We start from the raw sequence: 22,978 nt of genomic DNA, 5'->3' as shown, positions 1-22,978 counted from the left end.
TTTCCATAAGAGAGAAACCAACCTCAAGATCACAAGATATTAGTAGAAAAATTGGGGAGTTGTTAGTCCAAAAATAATATATAATCACATCCATCTACCACCTGACTTTGCAGTGGACATATCGCGACAGCATAGTTTAAGTAAAATGGTTCAGAAAGAAATTCAAAATTCCATTATCCACCCTATGCTTTTGTATTCAAGCAGCTTGGAATGAAAACAGTATACACCGATGACAACTATGGTTTACCCCAAAAGGAAGCATTGATTCGAATCAAAAGTCATCTTTGCATTCCTCAAGATTTCAATGCCACGAAGGCACGAAGGTGAAGCACAGAGCATCCAATCTTCCTTTATAATCCTGCAGAGAGGATGTCAAAACAATTATTCAGATGCATTGATATCTAATCTCTTCAAGGAATGGAGCCATCAAATCTCTAAACCACTCACTCTCAAAAGCAACAAAAGGAAAGAAAAGAAAGAGAGTTCAACCCACCTACAAATGGGTAACACATGCAGTTTCATACTTCAACTTGATAATACTCATCAATGGTTCTTTTCATCCCATCCAGCTGCAACATCACATACTCTAATTTTTTGCAACAGATTTCATTGGATATTCTTGACCTGTAATCACACTTTTCAAAAGGACGGTACTCGCATGCACTTTTGATTTCTTCCCTTAATGTCACTTGAATATCCTATAGAAATCAATACAACGAAAAAAATGGACAATTAGTTAATTTGGATTAAACTTCAGTGACAGCAAATCATGAACAAAAATGATGCATTTCTCAAAGAAAAAACAATGAATTAAGTTCAACAGTATTGAGTTAGAATTGGCTAGACCATAAAATGCAAATTTCCTCGGCAAATTGATCAAACCACACAATTGCTCAGAAGAACAGAAAACACAAATACATACAAAAATTTGAATACATGAACAAAAAGATCTAATCCATCTTTCCTGAACTTGAAGGAGAACCTGCAGTGCAGTATATGCACTGAAAAAAATTCAATTACGTTTTCCTTTTAATCTTTAAATTCAAACACAATGCTTTATACGGGTAAATCCATCAACATAAAACGAACGAACGTTGCGACATCTATAGCAAAATGAATTATGCTCGATGAGGATAAATGAAATTGCCTTGATCAACTGCATGAACTCGCGACAATCGTTGTTGATAAATTCCTTTCTGGGACCAGTAGGGCTGGCCAGTTCGTCCATGACCCCTCCGGCCAGCTCCAAAACCCTCACGACTCTCTGCACCAGAAGAAGAAAAGTTCGAATTCTTCCTTTACAAAGTGATTACAAAATAAATTCGGAAAAAAAGTGGTTAAGCTTTTACCTTTTCGACATTTTGAAGCCGCTGCAACGACGTGTTTTGAGTCTGCGAATCCAAGGAGAGGCTCTACGAAACCACAGCTCTCGCTCTCCGTCTCCCGCTTGAAGGAGCTAATAAGGCACACACATGATGATGTTTAAAACGACGCAGTTTCAACAAGCGAAAACTGCGATGCCAACGACGTCGTAGTGATCGAACGTAATGCTTACGTGGCCGACTAACATGTCGGTCAATTTAAAAATTAAAACACCAATTCGTCAAAGTAACGCGTTGCTTTGAACCGGCAGTTCTTCACTGAACTTCTTCTCCATTTGTTGTTGGTGCATAGTCGTCGAGAGATTGAGGAGATTCAATGGCAACTTCGAAGCTCCAAGCTCTGTGGAACCATCCAGCCGGCCCTAAAACTAGTAAAATTTGGCTTTTTTTCATATCCACCGATTGGGTTGATTTATATATTGATTTTCTATTCGTTCGCTTACATTTCTGGCGATTGGATTGAGTCGATGTTTCTTCTCGCGTTTTTGGGTTATGAGTGTCCCAGCTATGAAATCAGTTGCTTTTAGATCTAGTCTCTGATACTATTATTTAGATCTTCAGAAAAAAAGTGAAGTAGAAGAGCCCTGATTCAAAATGAACAAATTCAATCTTGAAAATGATCTTTCTGATTCTCGAAGAATGAGGGGCAAAGGAGAAAGACCTCTTGTTTGTGGTTGGATCCACATACGTATGTTAAAAAGAATAATCTTCTCCGAGAATACTCAAAAAATAAAAGTGTTCAATTGGAAGATGAAAACATCCAGAAAATAACAAAAATCTATCTTCAGATTTTGGATTATGTGCGCTGTATGTTCTCAGAGCGCCAACGAGAATTTTGCATTAATTATCAGCTGAATATAAGCTAACAGATTGAGAGTACGAGAAAATATACTATTTCTTTGAGTGAGGATGGTTCCAGAGTTAATTCATACTTGTAGAATGAGCTGAATGCCTGAATTACACTATAAATGAAAAAAAAAAATTGTTTTTGCTGAGTGAAATGGTTTATCCTTATCTGTTTCGTTTGCTAGGGTCTGCAATAGGTCACAATTTTTTTTATCTTTTAGATTACCCATTTCAAGGCTATGAAAAATTCTCCTTTGCTAATTTGTTGTGTGGAATTGTTTTGGCCCATCATCATTATTATCAAAGCCTTTGTAAAAAACAATTTTGAGGCTGATTACATGAATCCATCACAACCAATCCTCTAAAGTCAATATTTTGGCTGATGTTTAAACTACAAGAAGAGTTTTCCTTGCATTGGTGACTCAGCTGTTTTATCAATGCAGTCCACTTTTGGGCGCCAACTTTCAAATGGGGGATCACCATTGCTAATATTGCTGACTTCTACAAACCACCTGAGAAAATTTCGTATCCCCAGCAAATAGGTATGGACTTATTGTTTGTATAATTTTACACTTTTTTAGTCTTACTCTTACATGTATATACACCCATTCAGTTCTAAAACTAGTTTTAGCATGTATCATAGTGATAAATAACAGATCTTTTATTCTAGCCTTAACCCTAATACGATAAAAAGACATAACTACCCCCTATTTTTCCTTTTAAAGACCTGAAGGTCCTTATCATTTAGAATCTAATATATGGTTCTTTGTTGCACATTCCATTGCCTCCAGCTGTCACCTGCACCGGAGTTATCTGGTCCCGATACAGCACAGTAATCACTCCTGTGAGTTTTATTATTGATTAAATGGCTTGAGTCGGAGCATGACACACATGAGATGCAGTAGCTTTGACATTGGATTGTTTGCACTGCATCGTTTATCTTGTTGTTATCATATATTTTATGGTCCATATAAGCATATCTTTGACGGTGAATACGTTCTTTCTTGGATCTTGTAAGTTGGATACTGCAAACTTTTGCATACGCTGCCAATCCTCCATTGGAAAGTGTGTGTCTCTGAGTGAGAGGGTGCGGGTAACATATAGGGCATGGTCGGGAGAGGAGAAGGGTAATATTGGACCACCAGGGATTTGTTTATATGACGAAGTTCATCAAAGGGTAGATGAAACACTTGAAGTTTTGTTTGCTTGGTCGATAACCTTTAGTATTGTTCTCTGTGCTAGGAAATTAAATTGAGAAATTTTCTGGAGATATTAAACTAGCTTGACCCAGTTTTTCAATTGAAATGATGCTTCTGCAATGATTTTTGATTTGCCACATTCTAGTATTCTTCTGCACACCTTGATCAAAGTGCACATGCTTGCCCTCCTAGAAGCACAAGGAGGCTTTGTTAGGCTCCCCCTCCAAAAAGGTTATCTATAAGTTTGTTAAGACTAAATTGGGAGGCATGTCCTTCCCAATTCTACCATTACCTCCAATCTTCTGACATTGACAGTATGAAGACACAGACAAGATTTCACTATGCTTGGTTAAATATTTGTTTCCACTCTTTCCTTTGTTGGGGCCTTGATTCATGGTTTCTTGATGCATCACTCTAGTGTCCATAATCTTGTAATAATGTTCTGAAATTTTTCACTTTTGCTGCAATCCATTTCTCTGTTTATAAGTGTCTTCAGAAAATACTTAAAAAAGGGTGTCTTCAGAAAAAATGATTATAATTATTTTTTATCCTTGATTCTAAATTGCAGAAGAATTGGAATCTCTTTAGTGTAAATGTTGCAATGGCTGGGACAGGCATGTACCAACTTGCCCGCAAATTGAAGTAAGTTGATTTGTGTTTGCAAATTTTTTTATTTCCATAGGGAAATGGGACAAATGTTCATGTTCACTTCCTTCGTAATAGGATGGACAGGATATCATTTCTTTCTTGTTCTACTTGTTAAGACAATGATTAACTTGATATGGTATGCCAAATTGCTAACTGGGATTTTCAAAGGTGGTAATAAGAGTAAACAATTTTGATGATTTATTATATTTCATGAAACATAGACTTGTAAAGTGTTGTTAGGTAGTTTATAAGAATTATCCCTGGTTTATCCGGCTGTGAAAGTTTTTCCTGTTTACTTGCATGAATTTTATTGTCCCTGAACAAAGCATTGCTGTAAGGTGTGTTCTTAACACTCTTTATAATTTTTAGGCATGACTACTCTTCTGAGGCAGAAACGGCTGTTGCCAAAGAATAATGAAGATCTGTCTTGCCCTTCACTGTCCAAGGGTGATGGATCTACGTTAGTGCGTTACACCTCCCTGCCTCAAACTGGAGTATTCAACTTCAATTGTAATTGATGCTTTTGTTATTGTAAGGCTTTCGATAGCTAAGTTGCCCTACATGATGACGAAATTTGTAAGAGGATTGTGATTGTGCTTGTGCTTGTAAAGCCAATTTGAAGATTCAAATTCTCCTTTGATTAATAATTTGTGTTCTTCATCCCCCAATCCCTTGAATGGGGAATGTGCTATCGTCCTCCTTGACTGACATTTTATTGCGCAGAACGATGAGAAATTTGTTTTCTCACGTACAATCTTGGCAACTTATATGAGACCACCTTCTACTTGATCTTTAGTTAGGTTTTGGTTTGTGACAAGATTGCGGTTTCCGTGATGTCTGCTTTTATATTTTAGCTTTTATGTTTTACAATGTATGCCATTCAACAGGTTTTGTGAATTTGCCAGAAATTTTGACAGCTTAGATCCACCTTCAAACTAAGTTTTAAGTGGAACTAGAAACATTTGTACAAATAGGTAAAAAAAAAAAAAGTAACAAACTTTCGTGCAAAAAAATAAATAACTTTCATGCATAAGACTCACTTGCAGTGGGTGGATAAGGGGACAGGCAAATAGATCTTACGAGAGACTGTTTCTACTTTGGGAAGCACTATTAGAACCCCCCTACTTTAAACCTCATACCCTAGATCCCCTTTTATCAAGTCATGCTAACATATATATATATATATATATATATATATATATAACTTTTCAATTATATCTATCTATCAATTGTATATGGGTATCCATTGTATATTCTCTGTCCTAATATATTCTCTGTATAGTACAGAGAATATATTTTGTCTGTACATGTGTACACATATGTCTATAAATTGAGAAGAGTTCGTAGAGTATTTTAAGAAGCTGCAAGAGATAGCAGTAGTGTGTGAGAGAAAAACGAGAGAGAGTCTTAAAGTAGTCTGTTTTTGAGATAAAAAGAGAGTGAACCTATTGTGGATATGGATTACTTTAGTGATATTTTCGACAACCACTTGCCAAGTTGTTCAAGTGAACAGGTAAATACATATACTGATGTAAATTATATTGTTGTTTTTTTTATAAATACTCAGTGGAAATTATATTGTTCGTAGGGTGATTTTATCTCAGCCGAAATAAAGCAAGAAGACGAACATGCGGACGAAATGGTCGATAATATCAAAGTTAACGATAGATGTGAATTTGAAATTGATATGGTATAATGTTTTAATCAATCAAAATATGAGCTCTGTTGTTATGTTGAATGAATATTCGTAAATTTTTAATAAGAACTAATACATTATCATGAAAAGATTTGATATAGAGAATTGCAATATGAGATGAAGAAGATAATACTTCATTGAAAAACAACGAAAGCTTTACAGAGCAATATATAAGCCACCAACAAATTGACCTAAAATAAGGAATAAAATAATCACTAGGTCTAAGCTATACAGTAAAAGGCGCTAAGAATCCCCGCCCAAACCAGTGTTGTTCTCCTTAGAAGAAACGGCTGCATTTTCATGTCGTAACATCCCCCCACAAGCTGGACGGTATGCATCAATGACGTTCAGCTTGCGCAACAAATATTGAAGCTGGCGAACAGTAATTGGCTTGGTGAGAAGGTCACTTGGTTGTTCAGCTGTAGAGAGATAAAGAAGTTTGAGAAGACCAAGCTGAACTTTTTCACGGACAAAATGACAATCAATTTCAATGTGTTTAGTCCGCTCATGGAATACAGGATTAGTGCCAATGTGAATGGCAGCCTTGCTATCACAATATAATGAAATCGGTCGATGGTGCTTGACATCAAAATCAATGAGTAGTGCAGACAGCCACACCAATTCACTACAAGTATTAGCCATTGAACGATATTCAGCCTCAGCGGAAGATCGAGAAACAATATGCTTTTTCTTGGACTTCCACGAAATAAGAGAATCACCCAATGTGATGCAAAAACCACTTACAGAGCGGCGTGAATCTGGACAGCTCCCCCAATCTGAGTCACAAAATGCCCAAATTGTTGAAGAAGGAATGGAAGGAAAATAGAGACCTTGGCCAGGAGAACTCTTTAAGTATCACAGAACACGATGAGCACAGAGAAGGTGTTGATCTGTAGGGGACTGAAGAAATTGACTCAAGCTGTGAATGATAAAACTTATATCAGGTCTTGATAAAGTGAGATATAGAAGACGACCAATTAATCGACGAAAAAGAGAAGGATCATCTAGAACACGACCATCACTGCGAGACAAGTGAGTGTTCAACTCAGTAGGCGATGAAAGTGGTTTTGCATCAAGAAAACCAGAATCACAGAGGAGGTCCAGAGTATATTTTCGTTGACTGAGAGCAATCCCCTTCCTGGAACGACTGATCTCAAAAAAATACTCATGGAACCTAAATCCTTCAATTTAAAGCAAGATTTGAGATAAGCCTTAACAGATGCAATCAACTGGTTGTTAGTCCCACCAATTACCATATCATCAACATAGAGCAACAATGCAATGAAATCACCTCCTTTATGCAGAGTGAACAAAGAATAATCTGATTTGGATTGCTTGAACCCACAGCGAAGAAGGATGGAACAAAACTTATCATTCTATTGGCGCGAGGCCTGTTTAAGGCCATAGATCGATTTCTTCAGTTTGCAGACCAGGTTTGGATTCGACAGCGGATATCCGGGAGGGGGTTTCATGTAAACTTCTTCATGGAGATCCCCATTTAGAAAAGCATTTTGCACATCTAGCTGGTGCAAAGACCAATTATACATGGAAGCCAAAGCAAGAAACACCCTTACAGTAACCATCTTCACAACAGGAGAAAAAGTTTCAGTGTAGTCAAATCCTAGTTTTTGAGTAAAACCTTGTGCCACTAGACGTGCTTTGTGGCGTTCAATCTGTCCCTCCTGGTTATATTTGATCTTATACACCCATTTAGAACCAATGGTGCGACGACCAACTGGGAGAGAAGTTAATTCCCAAGTATTATTGTCCTCTAAGGCCTGCAATTCTGATTTCATTGTTGTACACCATGCCTCTGTTTGAAAAGCCTCAGCAAAACTCACAGGTTCATGATTAGCAGCAATGGCACAAAGGAAAGATTGATGAGAAGATGAGAAATTTGCATAATTCAGAAACTTACTAATCGGATATGAGACCAAGGAGTCAGTCTTTTGAACAACATTGGAGGAGGGCATGCAACCTGCATTATGATATTGATAATCTGCCAAGTACCTTGGGGGTTGAGTGACACGATGAGATCGACGAAGAGGTATAGAATGGGATGTAGACTCAGAGATATTGGAAGTGTCATGTAATAAGGAGTCTGGTACAGATGTGTCTAAAAGAGTAGGTTGATGACCACTGGGTGGCAAAATTAGATCTCTACTAGAAGAGTCAAGAGTGATTGAAGTAGGAATGTGGTCTTCAAAAGGCAGCGGAAGTGCAACTGGTTTATCAGAATTTGCAGGCATTGTATGAGAAATGGAATCAGTTCCAGAAGTATCAGGAACTATGGTGGATGATGCTTGGAAAGGAAATTTGGTCTCAAAAAATTCCACATCACGAGAGATAAGAACCTCATGAGTAAGTAAATCAAAAACACGATATCCTTTGATGCCAAAAGGATATCCTAAGAATATGCAAGTACGAGCTCGGGGCTGAAGTTTAGAGCGAGCATGAGATGGAATTGCCACATAACAAAGACATCCAAAAACATGAAGATCATTGTAGTTAGGAACTTTATGGACGAGAATTTGATATGGGCTGTATTTGTCTAACTTGCGAGTGGGTAAACGATTGATTAGGTGAACTGCTATAAGAACACAGAAGCTCTAGAATGTTTCAGGTAAGTGAGCATGAAAGCGTAAAGCTCTGGCTATATTTAGGATGTGTTGATGTTTCCGTTCAACAACCCCATTCTGTTAAGGGGTATAAACACATGTGGTTTGATGTAAAATACCATTTAAAGCAAAAAATTCTTTCATGTTGAATTCAAGCCCATTGTCAGAACGAATGGTCTTAACATGTGAGTTGAAGTGAGTTTCAACATATTTGCAGAATTGAGAAATAAAAGTTCGGGTTTCCCCTTTTGAATGTAAGAGATATATCCAAATAGCTCGACTAAAATCATCAACAATGGTTAAAAAATATTTATACCCATCAACAGAAATGGTGGAATGAGGACCCCATATGTCAACATGAATGAGTTCAAAAACACAGCTAGTTTGAGATACACTAAGGCCAAAAGGTTTTCGCTTCATTTTAGCGAGTGGACAGACAGAACAGTGATCAAAATATTCCTGCAAAGATGGTGGCAAAAGGGTACGGATCGATGCAGAAGGATGGCCCAACCTATGGTGCCATAACATAGAACTACTGGATGAAGTCTTGTTGCCCAAAACAGAATTAACGGTCACTGGCTGAGATTGCCAAGAGTATAATCCATTATGCATGTTCCCCATTCCAATCTTCCTCAAAGTGACTGAGTCCTGTAAAAAACAAGAAAAGGAATCAAAAGTCACTGAATATTTATGATCGGCAGTAAGTTTACTGACAGAAATCAAATTAATTCTAAAAGATGGTACACAAAGCACCTGCTGAAGAGTTATAGAATTTGGTAGGTTAACAGACCCTATGTGAGTGACCATATGTTGTTCACCATTTGGTAGAGTAACAAAGCGATTAGTGAGAGGAAAAGAAAAATGGAGAAATTTAGTGGAACAAACAATATGATCACTTGCACTACTATCTACTAACCAAGAGACAAGAGGAGGATTACTAATGATAGAGGCATTTCGAATGGCATTACCTACAACAGCGGAAGTAGTGGACAAAGATGAAGACATATTGGAAGTACTACCTGAAGTAGCTTCAGAGTAGTTGAGTGAATTTGTACTTTGCTGGGAACCTGAAGTAGAATTCATTTTGAGAAATGCCATTAATTGATTGCATAACTCTGGTGACATTTGCATAGGAGAATGATTATTTCTTGGTTGAGGCTCAAGTTCAGCTTGATTAGCATAATGAACCTTGTCATTTTCGTGGCTTGTTGCCAAAACGAGACTGTTGTCGAGGTTGTCCTGGAGGGTAACCGTGCAACTTGTAGCATTTATCAATGTTGTGTCCCTGCTTATGACAGTAGTTACAACTCAAAGGTTTCTTACCCCCTTGAGGAGTAGCTGAACTCCCTTGTCCGATGTCAACCGGAGTGGATTGCGTAACAGCCATTGCAGAGATGTCATTGGAAGAAAAAGAATGTGGTTTGTGCATCAATTGCCTTTCAAAATGAAGAACCATGGAAAGAGCTCGTGCAGCACTTAAAAGTGGATCAATGGATAACATTTGGTTACGTACAGTGGAATAACACTCATTTAAGCCCATTAAGAAAGCCATGGTGTATTCCTTCTGTTGATAGCGTTGTAGTTGTGCCCTGGCACCACAACTACAATAAGGAATAGTGTTATAGTAAGTCAACTCATAACAGAACCCCTTTTGCTTGGTGTAGTATTCCGTAACATTCATAGTTCCTTGACGAGTCTCTCCCAAAGCTTGACGAAGTTCATACACCCGTGTGTCATCTGAAGCGGCATATCTCCCTTTCAAATCCAACCAGAGGTCACGGGCAGTCGTAGAGCTAGATAAACTGTTGGAAATCTCCGGTGAAACATAGTTGAGCAACCAAGTTACGATTATGCTATTACAGCGTCGCCACGAAGTGAAACGTAAATCAGCAGAAACTGGTGTCGGATATGTACCATCGACCAGACTACATTTATTTCTACCCTCCAAGGCAGTAAGCATAGTGCGACTCCACACATGACAGTTACTTTCCCCAGTGAGCACTAATGAAATAAGCTTGTTAACAGCATAATCAGTAGTGTTGAGAGTAAATGGATCATCCATAGGATTTGAAGAAGCCGATTGGGCAACAAGGGTTCCTGTAGGAACACTAGTAACATCTACAGTAACACCAGCAATCTCCTCGGTGACAGTGAAATCGGTAGACATGATGATGAAAAAAGAAAATTTGATAATCAGAGAGTAAGCTCCGATACCATGAAAAGATTTGATACAGAGAATTGCAATATGAGATGAAGAAGATAATACTTCATTGAAAAACAACGAAAGCTTTACAGAGCAATATATAAGCCACCAACAAATTGACCGAAAATAAAGAATAAAATAATCACTAGGTCTAAGCTATACAGTAAAAGGCGCTAGGAATCCCCGCCCAAACCAGTGTTGTTCTCCTTAGAAGAAACGGCTGCATTTTCATGTTGTAACATATCAGGTGTTCAAATCGCGACAATCGATGATCGAGTGGGTTCAACAAACCGGACACAAATTGGGATATATCATCATCATTTATAGATCAGATATTGGTGGGTTCGGTAAAAAACACAGATTACAATTCAAATGTGATCGTGGTGGCAATTACCAGAGCAAGAAACCCTCAACGAAACAGATCGGTACCAAAAAAATAGAATGTCCGTTCAAATTGAGAGGGAGGAAAATGAAGCTAGACGATGATTGGATGTTGGAGGTGGTGTGTGCGGAGCATAATCATGATCCTGCATTATATATGGAGGGACATCCATACCCCGGTCGGCTTTCTGAATCTGAAATTCAAATTATGGTTGACATGTCTGCATAAAATGCCAAGTCACGGGACATATTGACGGAGTTGAAAAAGCGAGATCCGAACAACGTGAGCACCATCAGAACCATATATACTGCACGCAAGAAGCACAGGACCTCTGAGAGATCGGGTCAATCACAAATGCAAGTTGTGTTCTCATTCCTCAACGACCAAGAATACTTTTTCGATTATCGAGCAAACCATGCAACCAATGAGCTCGAAGATTTGTTCTTCGCACATCCTGGCTCGCTAGATCGATTGCGTGCATTCCTACACGTATGGTTGATGGATGCGACATATTAGACCAACAGGTATGGGTTGCCTCTCCTTGAAACTGTTGGTGTTACCTCAACTAGTCAGACTTTTTACATAGCGTTCGCATATTTACACTCAGAAAAAGAACCCAGTTATACTTGGGCTTTGGAATGTTTGCGATCTGCAATGCATGGATGCACTAGCCCACGAGTTATCGTTACGGATAGAGAGTTGGGGCTGATGAAAGCCTGTGCTCAGGTATTTCCCGAGGTTTCGAAACTACTCTGTAGATGGCATATCTATCAAAGTATTTTAACCAAGTGCAAGCCATCAATGCAAATGAAAACGCGTACATGAGTAATATGGCACGCCTTCAAGTAGTCTTACAGAAGTTCCTGGCAGTGATGAAATATCTGAAAGATGTGTGGCTGACACCATATAAAGAGACGCTTGTATCTGCCTGGACAGACAGATATCTGCATTTCGGGAACCACATAACTAATAGGGTCAAGAGTCAGCATGCCAAGCTGAAAAGATATTTGTGCTCGTCACAGTCAGACTTGGAGAGATCCATGTCATGGATTCATCAGGTTATCTTGTCTCAGGACATAGCTATCAAAGCTAGCATTGAGAGAAGTCGAACCATCATCCAACACCGATTCAATATACCGTAACTTCGGGATTTATGTGGTTTTGTTTCAATCGAGGCGTTGAATTTGATGTTGATTGAGTTTGAGCGATCAAAAGATATTGGACAGATTGCTTACAAATGCGGATGTCACCTTCGTAGGAGCTATGGACTACCGTGTGCTCACGAACAAGTCATGTACGTGAGCGAAGGTCATACTGTACCGCTTGATGCCATTGATAAATTTTGGAGAAAGCTTGACCTAATGCAATGTCAGTCGATTGAAGAGGATGACATTGACTGTAACGCTGATGTACAAATGTTCACAGAACATTTCAAGCAGCAGCCAAGACATGTAAAATTCAGTTGGCTAAGGAAATTGAGGGAAATATCCAGACCTTCATCAACTTCTCTTCGTGAACCGGCTGTGAAGACCAACACTAGAGGGCTTCCGTCCACAAAGAAAAAGGTAGCCACCAACACTCGTAACAATCCAACAGCATATGTCATTGATGGGAGTGATTTTGTTCAGACTCGGGAGCCTCACAGACACAGTTCCATATTCGGACGCCCCAAATCGAAGATTTTTTAGTATGATTTTTTCCAATCTTATGAACCAGAGAGACACAATTGCTCCTCAATTTACAATACTAAGTCTCTCCCTACACAGAAAAGTTCGATGTTAAGAAAGGAAAACTATTCTTTATGATCCTATATTGATCAGTTTCCAGCTATACTGCATCCTTACATTAGGGACGTACAAGATGTAAAAGCTGATGGAAATTGCGGCTTTCGATCGATAGCTGTGTGTCTTGGTCATGGGGAAGATGAATGGCCCAATGTTCGGTATAACCTGATGGCAGAGTTGGATGCATTTTGAAAACAATATGTTGAAATACTTGGCAGTGAAGAGAGGGCATACAGTGTTAAACACTCACTGAACTTTTTTCAAGATGATGTTGCAGCACCATTTGAGCACTGGATGACAATGCCAGACATGGGTCTATTGATTGCTTCTGTATACAATGTGATAGTGCATGTTCTCCATCATGTAGAGAGTTGGACATATCTACCACTACGTACAGCTCCTGCATACAATGTGATAGGGCACGTAAATGGTGATCACTACGTCAAAGTTGGTTCGACAAGGAATTATCCAATGCCTCCCATCACACCTGAATGGGTTCACTATAGGCATACTTGTGCAGCTGCATGGGCGGCTCTGTATGTACATGCACTCATGTGGATTCATCAAATCTTCATCCAAAACTTTTATTCATGTGCTTGAATAAATTATTGTCTATGTCTTACAAAATTATGAAATTAATATAAAAAAATATAATTTCTCTTTTCTTTACACAAAAATTAAAAAGAAAAATAATATATAAAAAAAACCAAACAGAAAATCTTAAATTAATAAATGTATATATATATATATATATTCTCTGCCCTATATGTATATGTATATGTATATATCTAGTGTGTGTATGTATGTGAGATGAGACATGATGAGACATGACATATACTAAAAAAAAGAAAAAAAAAGAAAAGGGTCTTTCTAAATAAACCCACCCTACTTGCTATTTAAACCCACCTACACATATAAACATTGATTTGACCCATCAAAAAGTTTTGTTGATACTCGATTTTTGTGCATGTCAACTTTAATGTAGTTTTTTGGATTATTTGACATGACTAGTGTTAAATACTTGTCAAGAGAATCTAATGTGATTTTAAATTTTTATTTATGTTTTCTTTTCTTATATTTTTTCATTTGCTCTTTCTTGCTTATCTCACTTTTAATGATTCCATTTTCCTTTTTCTACACTATAATTGTACATTTTATAAGCAAGTTGAGGATAATATGTTACTGATATTATGATATTGATATTCCAATTATATTTTTTTTATTTTTAGATAATTTAAATCAGAGAGTGTAGAGGATTAAATTATATATAGTTTTATTCATTTAGTTGGTAATTAGGTATCCTTTATTTTTTGTCAACAAAGTTAATGCAATTTTTAGATTTTTCCCTTGTACAGTAAAATTAAATAACACAAAAGTTTTGAATATTTAAAACAAATTTATTCAAATATATTAACACATATTACAATTTTAATCTTCCAACACAATGGTTTCAGAATGAAACCTATGACACATTTGAACTTTGAAGCAATCAAGAGACCCATGTCGGGCATAGTCATCCAATGCTCAATCGATGCTCCTCTATCTAATGCAAAGAAGTTCAGTGAGTTTAAACACGAGTCCACTGGTCATCACTGCCAAATATTACAACATACTGTGTCCTGAATATGTGCAACTCTTCTATTAAGGTATACCGGATAGTTGCACAGGCATCTTCGTGAAGACCAAGACAGACAGCTATCGCCCGAAAGCCGCAATTTCCATCAGGTTTTACGTCTTGTACATACATAATGTAAGGATGAAGATGTGTGACTCTTACGTATCTATCATAGGTGCTAGAGTGGATCTAAATGAGGACCCTTACACACTGTCACACGTATATAGTATATACACTGATACACATGGGTTAAATGAGGGCCCCACACTTTATGCATTGTACACACACATAACATATACACTTTCACTCGTACATAGTATATACACACATAATATATACACTTTCACACGTATATAGTATATACATTACACACTGATACACAAAAATGAGGGACCCACTATAAAGTTTTGTTGAGACTTAATATATACACTTTCACACGTATATAGTACAGACATTATACACTGATACACATAAATGAGGGACCCACTAAAAAGTTTTGTTGAGACTTCATGTTTGTTTAATCATAGGTGATAGAGTGGATTTGCTAGGGTGAGTTTCTTTAGCAACACCCAAAAGAAAAAGAGGAGATATGACATGACAACCTAGGGGATGGGGTCTAAAATGGGGGGTTTATTTATCCAATTCCTTCTACTTTCTAGTAACGTATTTGTACTAACCTTTTATTCTTTATGACTTAACGTCTTCTGGTGGTTTTCCCCTAATCCAAGGCCTACCAATTCAAGATTTTGAAGTTTGAACACACGCCATTTATGTCTCAGTATCCAATATGAACAGAAAGAACAACCTCGCCCTTCTCCTGAAAGACAAGTTATGAAATTGTCTAGCAGTAATTACGAGTCTAAACTTACTCATTTCATCATTCATTAATGGCTGCGCTCAACAATCAAAGAGGTATCTGTCTATTCTATCAATAAAATAGGTGTTCGAGCATATGTAACCATGACAAGGGTCAGAAAGATAAAGCATATGTAACCATAACAAGAGTCAAAAAGATAAATCAGAGAACATTTCAATTTGTGAACCATCAAAGTAAATTCTCAAGAGGTACCTCAACAAATTCAAGTCAAAAGGGGAAAAAGAATGCGATTGTCCAGTAACCAAAAAGGAGAAATTGCTATTGAGAGATGTCACATTTGGCTCAGGAAGGAATTGCCAAATGAAGACTGGAACTACATGCAGAAGCTGCTCAAATTGACTTACCCCCTTATGGGTAGGGGCTTGATAGTTTTTATCCAAGGACAATTAAATAGCCGCTCTTCTTCTCTTCTCAAGTGTCAGATATAAGCCAAAAAATTGTGCACTCAAGTCCCAACACTGCTAGGTGTTAAACTCTTTCCCGTTGCTCATTTTTATTCTGATCAGATTTTGAGTCAGAGTCATTGTCATGGGCAGATAGGCCCAAACTCAAATCCAAAGTACTTTCATTCAGATCTTGCCGTACGATTTGATTATTGCCTGGAGACTGAAACAAGGTAAAAACCAAATTAGTATATAGAAGCTGATAGTATTACATCAGAGAATATGGCATAGAAAAATAAGAAAGAAAGTCTAATGTTGTTAAAGGATTGTAACTCTCTCCATTAGTGCATAATTGCTTGCATTGCTGAACATTCTGTATGAATGGACTTAACTTAATCAAGATAGAACACTGCAAAACATCAGAATTGTAGAGCTATGCACCTGGTTCTCTTCCATGGGAATGTCATTTATGTCAGGTTTTTCATCAAAACCATTATTCTTGGGAGTTGACTCCACATCAATTAGGCCGCCATCACTTGGTTTGGTTTCAGTATCAACTTTTTCAGCTGCCTCATTTTCCTCTGCTTCCTTCCTTTCTTCCTCCAGCAAGACAATCTGGAAAGAATTGTAAATCATCATTCATTTACTAAACTCATAAAAGTCCAAAATAAAAAGAAGAACAACCAAAGAAGTAGAAAAATACAACCAAGTCTTTGCTTACCACATTACAAAGTCATAAGCATCACCAAGTGAGCGTCTGAATGTGGCATGTCGATACCTTAAAGCCACAGACTATTCGAACTCAGGAGAGAAAAAATTGATTTAACAAGTCAAGTTCAGCTACCCTAGGCTACCTTGTCTCCTACGTTATACTTTTACCGCTCTAACTAATCATGGGATAACATACAACATACATAGATGTCCATTTCCAACACTCCCAACCATAAGCTAACATGCCAACTCAGGATTAGGCCATGAAAACTAGAGCACTTCTAATTTCCTAAATAATCCCGTTACAATAGCCACTCCACTGGATCATCTCACAGCCATAAAAGCGACACAAAATCATTAATATCCACATAACATTGGCTATATAAAAGAGAAATAAGATTCATAAAAAAAAAAAAAAGAAGAAGAAGAAGGCAAAGTGATAATAACCACCAAAATAAACGCGTCTCCATAATCCATACTATATTTTTCCCCTATATGAATTAAGAAACTAAGCACAAAGAGACACAAGAAATTCATTACATAGCATAAATATTTTAGAGATGGCAATAAATTCGACAGTTTACGTACTGCAATCAACCCAAAAGAGGACTGCTTGCAAGACAGGTTCATGGTATGGAAAATGTTTATTTTAAAATATATTAGTGAATTAACATACACAAAGCTTAGTTGTTGTTAAGTCTCAATCTTTACTCAAATGCTGGATCACAAACCCACCACTTAGTTGTTACCTATAGGATTGGGGGAACATTTTACTGCAGAACTGATTTCACTACAGATCAGCTCAAAAAACTTATCCAATATCGTTGACGAAAATATCATCCCTTGAGTAACAAAATCCGTAACGTAACTTGCTCAAAGCGAAAATTAGATAAATTCTCTCAGAAATGATGAACCTTCATACTCTAAAAAGCCATCATTCTCCCACACGATGACTGTAAATAGATTCAATTCAATCTTAGAGTAAAAACTTTCACACAATATCATATCATTCATAATATAAGATCAATTATAGATCTGAACCAAAGGATTAAGAGTTACCAGTTAGAATGGTCAACTCCCTCATCAATCACTTCAAGGCACCTGTTATTCTTCTTGGCATTCAGGTAGTCATACAACATGAATAACTATGCTGGTACATTAAACCTAATTATTGAATTCCTAAGTCTTATACAGCAGAAATGTGAATCATCGAATAATTTTTGAATGTCTCTCAAAAGTTTCTATCTTCTTCCAAACTATATCCTACCTTAATAGCTTACTGACAACCCAATTATCACAATAATTCAGTCCAAGTTATTCAAATAAGCTGTCAATCTTCAAATTAAGTCATTACAGAAGACCCAATTCATCACATCACAACTATTTATCAAAACTAGATTCACACAATAACCTCCAAAAAATCCAAAAAAAAAACTCTTCCAAGAAAACATAAACTCTACATATCAGACACGATCCAAAAGAAAGATCCCAAAACAATTGAAGAGTCAAAAATTGGCATGTAGAATACCGGAATGTACTTGAATTTACGGCGAGGTGGATCCTCTGGCGCCGCAGCAACCTCGGCCTCATCCTTGTCAGAAATCATGTCGTTATTACCGTTGTTTTCTTTTTGTATCAAGGGGGTCCACTTGTAAAGCAAGAGATGCGAGCTGTTATTACGGTTTGTAGTTGAAGCTGTTGTACCGTTGGAGGTGCTGTTGCGGAGGTGGTGGTGGTGATTCTGAGGGTGACTGTTGTTGTTGTTGGTTGTGGCGGAAGGCGAGACGTGGACCCATCTCTTCTTCCACTTCCTTACTGGCCCATTGAACACCGTCGCAGGCCCGTAACGAGTCGAGGATCGCCCGAATCGCGCTCCCACCCCCTCCATGGACTCAGTCTCTCTGGATCGACACCGGATCGGGTAATTTTATGAATCGCACTAAAAATTTAAAAATATTATTTTTCTTAGTTAGGTGGGTGTTTGGTTTTTACACGTCTTTCTGGATTGCGTGCGTAAGGGCACCGGATTACTATTTTGCAGACGAATCAGGGCCGCATAAACGGGGTGAGCAGACCCCGCTGCAGCACATTTGAGGGTTAATTTTTTTAAAAAAAAAAAATTCATACATTTGTAGTATCCGTGTAACGAATCTAATGATATATTTTTTATTCAAAACAAAAATCAAATTCATCGCGATTGAAATATCAAATCAAATATTTTGAGTTTATATCCGATGGTCTAAAATTGTTACGTATTTTTTTGTTTTCAATTTGATTTTTGTTTCGAATAAAAAATATATTATTGGATTCGTCAGACCGCATACTATACATCTATGACTTTTCAAAATAAAAATAAAAAATCTTCAACCCAAAATGATATTACAGAGGTATCTGTTTTCTAAAACCAATGATTTACTTCAATGATTGGTTTTGTTTCCATCAAACAGTGATTTACTTCATTAACAACTGAAGCCAAAAAGAGAGTTACAATGGATGCAAATATGGGTGGCAGCGATCCTGGAAGGAGGCGTTGTGAAGAGAGTGTTTAGAGAAAGAGAATGTAGAATAGTGATTAAGCTGGAGATAGCGTAACCTCTAAGTAAATTCGGGCTGACCTCCTTTCTCCTAAGAGAAGGAAGAGTGTAGATAGATAATGATGATGACATCACATGAAGGGGGTCAGATCTCAAGGATGATTTTGTGGTGGTATGATTGAAGAGGCATGTGTCGAAAAGAGTGGCTGATAAGATTGGTAACAAAAGGAATGTCACCAATTGCGACTCGTCCTCTATGATGGGATGGATGCAAGTTCTAAAGTTGCATGGAGTAGCAAACCTTATAGGCTTGATGCCGAAGAAAGGTTTGTGATTGGTCGATCCCTGAGGTCAACTCTGGTAATTACGGTTAAGGCAAATGATGAGGGCGAGATGAAAAGGCAGTTTGGGCGACAACATGTCTGAATAGAGAATGATATGGATAGAGTGTCCAGTCATGTACGTGATATGAATAGTAAGAGTAGGGTATATAATTGTCATTCTTGTGACAATGGGCCTAGTTTTGGATAGTCCAAGGTGATCATGTTGACCTGAAGATAAAGTGTGGGTTTTGGGCCTTATTAGTCAAAGAGTTGGCCACCAGAACTAGTTTTTCCTTTTAGTTCAACCTCCAACAAATTTGATTTCCACCTAACCAAAAATATTGTTCAAACAACACAGTTGTTTGATTCAATCTATGCTGGTAGCATAAACACAATTAAAATATTGTGAAAAATTACGTAGAAGGGTTTACCCTAAGCTGAATAATTAAAAAGATAAATAATAATTATTTAAATAATAATTAAATAATTAAATTCCTAACTAATAATTTTTTATTCTTGGATTTCTCTTCAATTGAGTTTATAGCCACCGCCTTCGATATTTATCGTCGTCCACCTTAAACCCCACTATCAATTTCAACAATCCCAGATAACCAAACCCATTTAACTGATCTTCATGTCTCCTTGTGCAAATCTAAATAGTACATAGACGTAATCCGTTCCATAACTCCAAAATCATGCAATTCAAGTAATTGGATGCAGGTCGCGACAGACCTCGGTCACTTGCTCGATTACAACCACCATTTCTTGGATAGGGTTTAATGACGAACAGAAGTGAAGGAAAGAAGATTCAAAAATTAGACACGGGAGATTGAGATAAGCAGACCGAGATTGGTGGTTGATTTCACAGCTTTTGACGCTTCTCCTGAATCTCGCTTGCTTGAAGCCTTTACTCCGACGGTGGCCAGGCTGGGGTAATGATGTTGATAAGGAGAAGGTCACTCTGTCGTGAAAGTGATAGTTGTATATGTTAGACCTCATATATACAATATGCACCATTTTGTAAATGTCTTTTCCTTAGCATTGGAACGACCTCGTTTCATTAAGTTTATGACCGTTGTATTTGTTTTTTTTTCAAACCAACATGACCGTTGGTGATTGGTCTGCTTATGTACTCTGTTTTTTCTTCTCTTTAGTTTACGTTGCTTGAATGAATATTACTGAGATTTGCTTTCTCTCCCAACTCTCTTCTTCTTCTCTCTGCCTATTCTGTTTCTCATAAGCTTCTTGCTCATTATATTTCATGGTATCGGAGCCAATCATGGCACAAAATTCTTTTGGGGTTCTGGGAAATCCAAACTTGAACTCTGCTTCCATTCTTGGGAGTTTTCAAAATACATATCCACCCATGAATCAGTCTCAAAATCCTTTCAGGAACCCATATTATTTGACACATTCAGACTTCGCTTCCACGTTGATTGCTCTGACCTTAACAGGCAACAACTATCACTTGTGGCGAAATCAAATGGAAACGGCCCTCAAGGCTCGAAACAAGATGGTGTTTGCTGATGACACGCTGAAGATACCAGAGGAGAGTGATCCCGTTCATCAAGACTGGACTCAATGTGACAGTCTTGTCAAGAACTGGATTACAAACTGTTTATCTCCTGACATACTTGCTAGTGTCTCAGCTTCAAGGACTGCACATGAAGTCTGGACAGACTTGAAGAATCGTTATTCATCAGCAAATCCAACAAGAGACTTTGAATTAGTTCGGGCTATTTCTAACATCAAACAAGGTAAATCAACTGTCAATGAGTATTATTCCAGGATTAAAGCACTATGGGATGAACTTTATCAGTACAAAGCGATTCCATTATGCAAATGTGGAAAATGTCAGTGTGGTATCAGCAAAATCTCTCAGGAAGAGCAAAACAAGCAGAAACTGATGCAATTTCTGATGGGCTTAAACAATTGTTTTGAGCATGTTACCAACCAAATCCTCTTGATGGACCCCTTGCCTGAAGTTGATAAAGCTTTTGCTCAAGTTAGCCAGCTGGAAAGAAAGTCTACGGTCCATCAAGAAGGGAATATGCAGCCTTCAGCTCAAAAGGAACTTACTTTGCAGGAGACCTTGACAATGTTAGTACAAGGATCCAACAAGTCATCAGCTTCACACAACAATGCGAAGGATTTCAGACCTGGAAAGAGATCACAAACTGAAAGGGAGAAATTGTTTTGCAAGTATTGTAAGAAGACAAACCACAATGTGGATAAGTGTTTTAAACTGGTTGGATATCCACCAGATTATGAGTTCCAGAACAAGAGACAGAAACAAGGAAATCCCAACTTCCCAGAGAAAAGAAATATTAATCAAGTGGAGACTACACTTCAAACCAACTCAGGGAATGGTATGCAACTTTCTGGAGATCAGTGTCAGCAATTACTTGCACTCTTGCAATCAAACATGGTTGGATCTTCATCAAATAATCACACTGCTTCTGTCTCAGCAGTGGAAGGTAACGTGGTTTTAAAATACAATTGGATTATTGATACTGGTGCTTCGGATCATGTTATCTGCTTGCATGAATACTTTCATACATATAGAAAATTGCATAACTCATATGTCACTCTTCCAAATGGTAGAAAGCATGAAATTGATATGATAGGAGATGTCATATTAGGCAATGGTTTAATACTGACAGGTGTTTTGCACGTTAAGGATTTTAATTTCAATCTGATATCTGCTAGCAAATTGGTAAAGAACAAATCATATGAACTGATTTTTGATGAAAATTCATGCAAACTGCAGGACACAGTCACATTCAAGAAGAGTGGGATGGGAATAATGCATAATGAACTCTACTACTTACTTGAAGAATTAAAACCACAAAAGAGAGCTTATGGAAGGATCAATTCAATACACAAGGATCTGCCATGGCACAAGAGATTAGGCCATCCGTCTAATAGGATCATTGAAATGTTAGGAGATAATTTTGTGGACAAATGTAATAGTTGTTCTGTTTGCATTTTGGCAAAGATTAAGAGAGCTTCTTTCTCCCTTAGTCAAACTAAGAGCATGAAACCTTTTGATCTAATTCATGTTGATATTTGGGGTCCTAATGGGATTGTATCTGTTGATGGTTTTAAATATTTTATGACAATAGTAGATGATTTCTCAAGGATTACTTGGGTTGTTTTGATGAAAGCCAAATCTGAAGTAAGAAATTACATTGAGAATTTTAACAATTATGTACAGAATCAATTCCACACTAAGATTAAGATCATAAGGTCAGATAATGGTTTAGAGTTTAACATGGTTGATTATTTTAACAAGGAAGGCATTATACATCAAAGGACTTGTCCATACACTCCTCAACAAAATGGAGTTGTTGAAAGAAAACATCAACATATACTTAATGTTAGTAGAGCTCTAAAACTGCAGGCTGCTATACCAGAAAAATATTGGAGTTATTGTGTGCTTACTGCAGTATATTTGATCAATAGGTTACCTTCTAGAATTTTGGACAAAAGAAGCCCTTATAGTATTCTATATGACCAAGAACCTACCTATGACACATTAAGAGTTTTTGGTTGCCTTTGTTATGCAAAGATCTTAAGACAACAAGAGTCAAAATTTGAAGGAAGAGCTCATAGATGCATTTTCTTAGGCTATCCTCCAAATGTCAAGGGTTATAGGTTATTGAATTTAGACACTTATGAGATTTTTGTATCCAGGGATGTAGTTTTCCATGAAAATGAATACCCTTTTAAAGGAATTATATTAGATGAACAGATTGATGGAAATCAATCTCAAAA

At 37.4% G+C, this 22,978-nt stretch overlaps 4 protein-coding genes across 4 annotated transcripts; 1 reads left to right on the top strand and 3 right to left on the bottom strand.

Moving 5' to 3' along the window:
• LOC119987920 (mediator of RNA polymerase II transcription subunit 11-like) lies at window positions 1-1,672 on the bottom strand. The gene is made up of 6 exons (XM_038832826.1): window positions 1,614-1,672; window positions 1,473-1,563; window positions 1,350-1,412; window positions 1,148-1,264; window positions 494-698; window positions 1-358 (listed from the first exon to the last, which is right to left on the bottom strand). Exons 1-5 carry the CDS (start codon window positions 1,670-1,672, stop codon window positions 519-521), a joined length of 510 nt encoding a protein of 169 aa, XP_038688754.1. The 3' UTR covers window positions 1-358; window positions 494-518.
• Window positions 1,606-4,829, top strand: LOC119988098 (mitochondrial pyruvate carrier 4). Its single transcript, XM_038833013.1, has 5 exons — window positions 1,606-1,753; window positions 2,672-2,770; window positions 3,020-3,072; window positions 3,996-4,069; window positions 4,445-4,829. Exons 1-5 carry the CDS (start codon window positions 1,699-1,701, stop codon window positions 4,488-4,490), a joined length of 327 nt encoding a protein of 108 aa, XP_038688941.1. The 5' UTR covers window positions 1,606-1,698; the 3' UTR covers window positions 4,491-4,829.
• A 4,752-nt stretch (window positions 4,830-9,581) lies between these two features.
• LOC119987919 lies at window positions 9,582-10,556 on the bottom strand. The gene has a single exon (XM_038832825.1). The coding sequence runs from the start codon at window positions 10,554-10,556 to the stop codon at window positions 9,582-9,584; it is 975 nt and encodes a 324-aa protein (XP_038688753.1).
• Window positions 10,557-15,339: 4,783 nt separating this feature from the next.
• On the bottom strand, window positions 15,340-18,308 carry LOC119988153 (uncharacterized protein DDB_G0285917-like). Its single transcript, XM_038833093.1, has 3 exons — window positions 17,873-18,308; window positions 16,075-16,248; window positions 15,340-15,856 (listed from the first exon to the last, which is right to left on the bottom strand). Exons 1-3 carry the CDS (start codon window positions 18,230-18,232, stop codon window positions 15,719-15,721), a joined length of 672 nt encoding a protein of 223 aa, XP_038689021.1. The 5' UTR covers window positions 18,233-18,308; the 3' UTR covers window positions 15,340-15,718.
• Between the last annotated feature and the right edge of the window lie 4,670 nt (window positions 18,309-22,978).

This window comes from Tripterygium wilfordii, chromosome 21, assembly GCF_013401445.1.
Source record: "Tripterygium wilfordii isolate XIE 37 chromosome 21, ASM1340144v1, whole genome shotgun sequence".
Classification (NCBI taxonomy): domain Eukaryota; kingdom Viridiplantae; phylum Streptophyta; class Magnoliopsida; order Celastrales; family Celastraceae; genus Tripterygium; species Tripterygium wilfordii.
This window is presented reverse-complemented; position numbering and strand designations above follow the sequence as displayed.

Coding starts and splice junctions, on each gene's coding strand:
- LOC119987919 (XM_038832825.1), bottom strand. CDS start 10,556: ATGTCTACCGATTTCACTGTCACCGAGGAGATTGCTGGTGTTACTGTA.
- LOC119987920 (XM_038832826.1), bottom strand. CDS start 1,672: ATGCACCAACAACAAATGGAGAAGAAGTTCAGTGAAGAACTGCCGGTT. Junction 1,413..1,472: donor GTCGTTTTAAACATCATCAT/GTGTGTGCCTTA, acceptor GTGGTTTCGTAG/AGCCTCTCCTTGGATTCGCA. Junction 1,265..1,349: donor GGCTTCAAAATGTCGAAAAG/GTAAAAGCTTAA, acceptor CTTCTGGTGCAG/AGAGTCGTGAGGGTTTTGGA.
- LOC119988153 (XM_038833093.1), bottom strand. CDS start 18,232: ATGGAGGGGGTGGGAGCGCGATTCGGGCGATCCTCGACTCGTTACGGG. Junction 16,249..17,872: donor GTAAATTCAAGTACATTCCG/GTATTCTACATG, acceptor AATTCTTTCCAG/ATTGTCTTGCTGGAGGAAGA. Junction 15,857..16,074: donor TTCCCATGGAAGAGAACCAG/GTGCATAGCTCT, acceptor ACCTTGTTTCAG/TCTCCAGGCAATAATCAAAT.
- LOC119988098 (XM_038833013.1), top strand. CDS start 1,699: ATGGCAACTTCGAAGCTCCAAGCTCTGTGGAACCATCCAGCCGGCCCT. Junction 1,754..2,671: donor TCCAGCCGGCCCTAAAACTA/GTAAAATTTGGC, acceptor TTATCAATGCAG/TCCACTTTTGGGCGCCAACT. Junction 4,070..4,444: donor CAACTTGCCCGCAAATTGAA/GTAAGTTGATTT, acceptor TATAATTTTTAG/GCATGACTACTCTTCTGAGG.